Here is a 2837-nt window from a genome sequence, read left to right as displayed (position 1 = left end):
TCATCAATCCCTCCATGTCTGGGCTGAGAGAGAAGAATTTGGAAATCTTCACTGTGAAACTGAACTCCTCTGCTCCCAGCTCAGTCCAGTTTCTTTCTTAGAGGAACTTGTGAGTGTGGTTTTCCTTTATCTGAGTGAGGTGCAAGTGCAGGGCAGTGAGGGGCAAAACTCATTGACAGAGCAGATCCCAGGACTCTGTACAAAGTCACAGGGAGCCCTTTTTTCCTGCTCGGGTGCACAAGTGCTCATGCTGAAATACCAAAGATTTCTAGCCCATCCAAGAATGCTCCCACAGTGTAATGGAGGCATCTAAAATCTAAATCAATATATAATCAGACTCCTCTGCTGCAGGTTATTTTCTGGAGATAATAAGTATCAAAATATTGAGCAGTCCTGCCACCTAAGGAGTGGACATAGTATGCTGCGGGATGTGCGCATCAGAACCAGTCCCTTGCCATTCCCACTACACTACACATTCCCACTACTGGACAAAGAGCACAGATGGTAAATTGGCATGAGGAAATGGTTTATCTCACTGGAAGGGGGACATCTAGAAAAAGTCAGGTCAGCCCCTGCCTTCCCTTGCCTGTGCCTCTCCCTTGCTAGGGTGGGAGCTGATGTGACTGATCCAGATACAGACACCTCTGTCCAAGGGGGCAAGACTGGGGGGGGGACAAATGCCTCACGAGGGTCTTCTCTTTCAGACACAGCTGGCATGAGTGCTGTAGTCAGCTCTCATTGTGGTAAATAGAGAATATTCCCCCTGGGTCACAGGACCAAGCCCCCTCCACCCAGCTGATGCCGCCCGTTCCCAGGTATCCCCCCAAATACCTGGGACTGTTTGACACGTCCACTTAAACCTGCAGCAAAGCAGAACAGAGTCCTCTGGAGCTACGGGCAGAAGCCCCTACTGCACAGGACACACTCAGCCAGCGCAAACCAGAGCCCCAGAAAGGGAGCTGAAAGAAGGTAAAGGACCGAGGAAATGTGGGGGTTTCTATGCGAAACAGAATGGGTTTGCTTCAGAGTAGCTTGCTCTAACTTTTTACTTTCTTTTCTTCCTTGGACAGGCCTCCTGTGCCCCAAGGGAACAGATGTCCAACGGCAGCTCCCTCAATGAGTTCCTCCTCCTGGCATTTGCAGACACACGGGAGCTGCAGCTCTTGCACTTCTCGCTCTTCCTGGGCATCTACCTGGCTGCCCTCCTCAGCAACGGCCTCATCATCACAGCCATGGCCTGCGACCACCGCCTCCACACCCCCATGTACTTCTTCCTCCTCAGCCTCTCTGTCCAGGACCTTGGCTCCATCTCCACCACTGTCCCCAAAGCCATGGCCAATTCCCTATGGAACACCAGGACCATTTCATACTCAGGATGTGCTGTCCAAATCTTTCTGGTTCTCTTCTTGCTCACAGCAGAGTATTGTCTCCTCACAGTCATGGCCTATGACCGCTTTGTTGCCATCTGCAGACCCCTGCACTACGGGACCCTCATGGGCAGCAGAGCTTGTGCCAAAATGGCTGCAGCTGCCTGGGGCACTGGTTTTCTTAATGCTCTCCTGCACACTGCTAACACATTTTCAATACCACTCTGCCAAGGCAACACAGTGGACCAGTTCTTCTGTGAAGTGCCCCAGATATTCCAGCTGTCCTGCTCAGACGCCTACTCCTGGGAAGCTGGGGTTAGTGTTGTTAGTGCCTGTTTAGCTTTTGGGTGTTTCATTTTCATTGTGGTGTCCTACGTGCAGATCTTCACTGCTGTGCTGAGGATCCCCTCTGAGCAGGGCCGCCACAAAGCCTTTTCCATGTGCCTCCCGCACCTGGCCGTGGTCTCCCTGTTTCTCAGCACTGGCACATTTGCCTGCCTGAAGCCCCCCTCCATCTCCTCCCCAGCTCTGGATCTGGTGGTGGCTGTTCTGTACTCGGTGGTGCCTCCAGCAGTGAACCCCCTCATCTACAGCATGAGGAACAAGGAGCTCAAGGATGCTCTGAGGAAACTCATTCAATGGGTATGATGTCAGTGCCAATAACTGTCCCATGTGCATCTGCTCATCTTTCCCAGGGTATTCGGCCTCAAGGATATATATTATTCATTTATTTCTTTCTTACTTTTCTCTCTTATATTCATGTGAAAAAGCAATGTTTAGGTTCCTCTTACTTCTCAGTAATCCCTCTCTTATATTTGACACAGAGGCTGTGTTGAAGCAGGAAGCCAGGCTTCCCCCCGCTTCATCAGCAGAGATGGGGGGGACCTCAGAGCCTGCTACTCTGAGCTCCCACAGATGCTCCCAGGGCAATGAGGAGAGTTTCCCTTTGCAGTGTCTCTTTCAGCACTGACACCAACGGAGCTCAGGGGCACAGGCTCAGATGAGTACAGGTAGGGTGAGACCATGGGTCCCGTGCCCATTAGGAGAGCTCAGCTCCCCTGGCCACAGTCAGGGTGTGATCTCACCCCTCTACTTCGAGAGTGGCAGACAGGTGTCACTATGGGCTGGTCCCTTCCCTCTTCTGTGCTCCAGCACTCAAAGCAGAGCGGGATCGGAGGGGAGGAGAGTCTGGATGAAGCCTGTGGGAACAGATGCCCTGCTCCTCAGGACCATCCCCCCACTGCCACAGCAGGCATTTCCTTGCTGCAGCCTTTGCATGAGGGCTACAGCTTTCTGGGAGACACATCCACCAACAGCAGCAGGACTTTCTCTTTTCAGGGCTTTCCTCCTCATTTCCACACTGTCCTGCTGTGCTCTCACATGTGTGTATATGGCCTTAGCGCTCTTGTAATGTGCTGCTTCCATATGCATTTCTGTGAGCTCAGGCAGCACCAGAGCCTGGGCACCCTT

The 2837-nt window shown here is 52.3% G+C and overlaps 1 protein-coding gene across 1 annotated transcript; it reads left to right on the top strand.

Moving 5' to 3' along the window:
- Positions 1-1094: 1094 nt before the first annotated feature.
- Positions 1095-2015, top strand: LOC135325755 (olfactory receptor 14J1-like). The gene has a single exon (XM_064503755.1). It carries the CDS (start codon positions 1095-1097, stop codon positions 2013-2015), a length of 921 nt encoding a protein of 306 aa, XP_064359825.1.
- Positions 2016-2837: the final 822 nt, after the last annotated feature.

This window comes from Dromaius novaehollandiae, unplaced genomic scaffold (genome assembly GCF_036370855.1).
Source record: "Dromaius novaehollandiae isolate bDroNov1 unplaced genomic scaffold, bDroNov1.hap1 HAP1_SCAFFOLD_56, whole genome shotgun sequence".
NCBI lineage: Eukaryota > Metazoa > Chordata > Aves > Casuariiformes > Dromaiidae > Dromaius > Dromaius novaehollandiae.
This window is presented reverse-complemented; position numbering and strand designations above follow the sequence as displayed.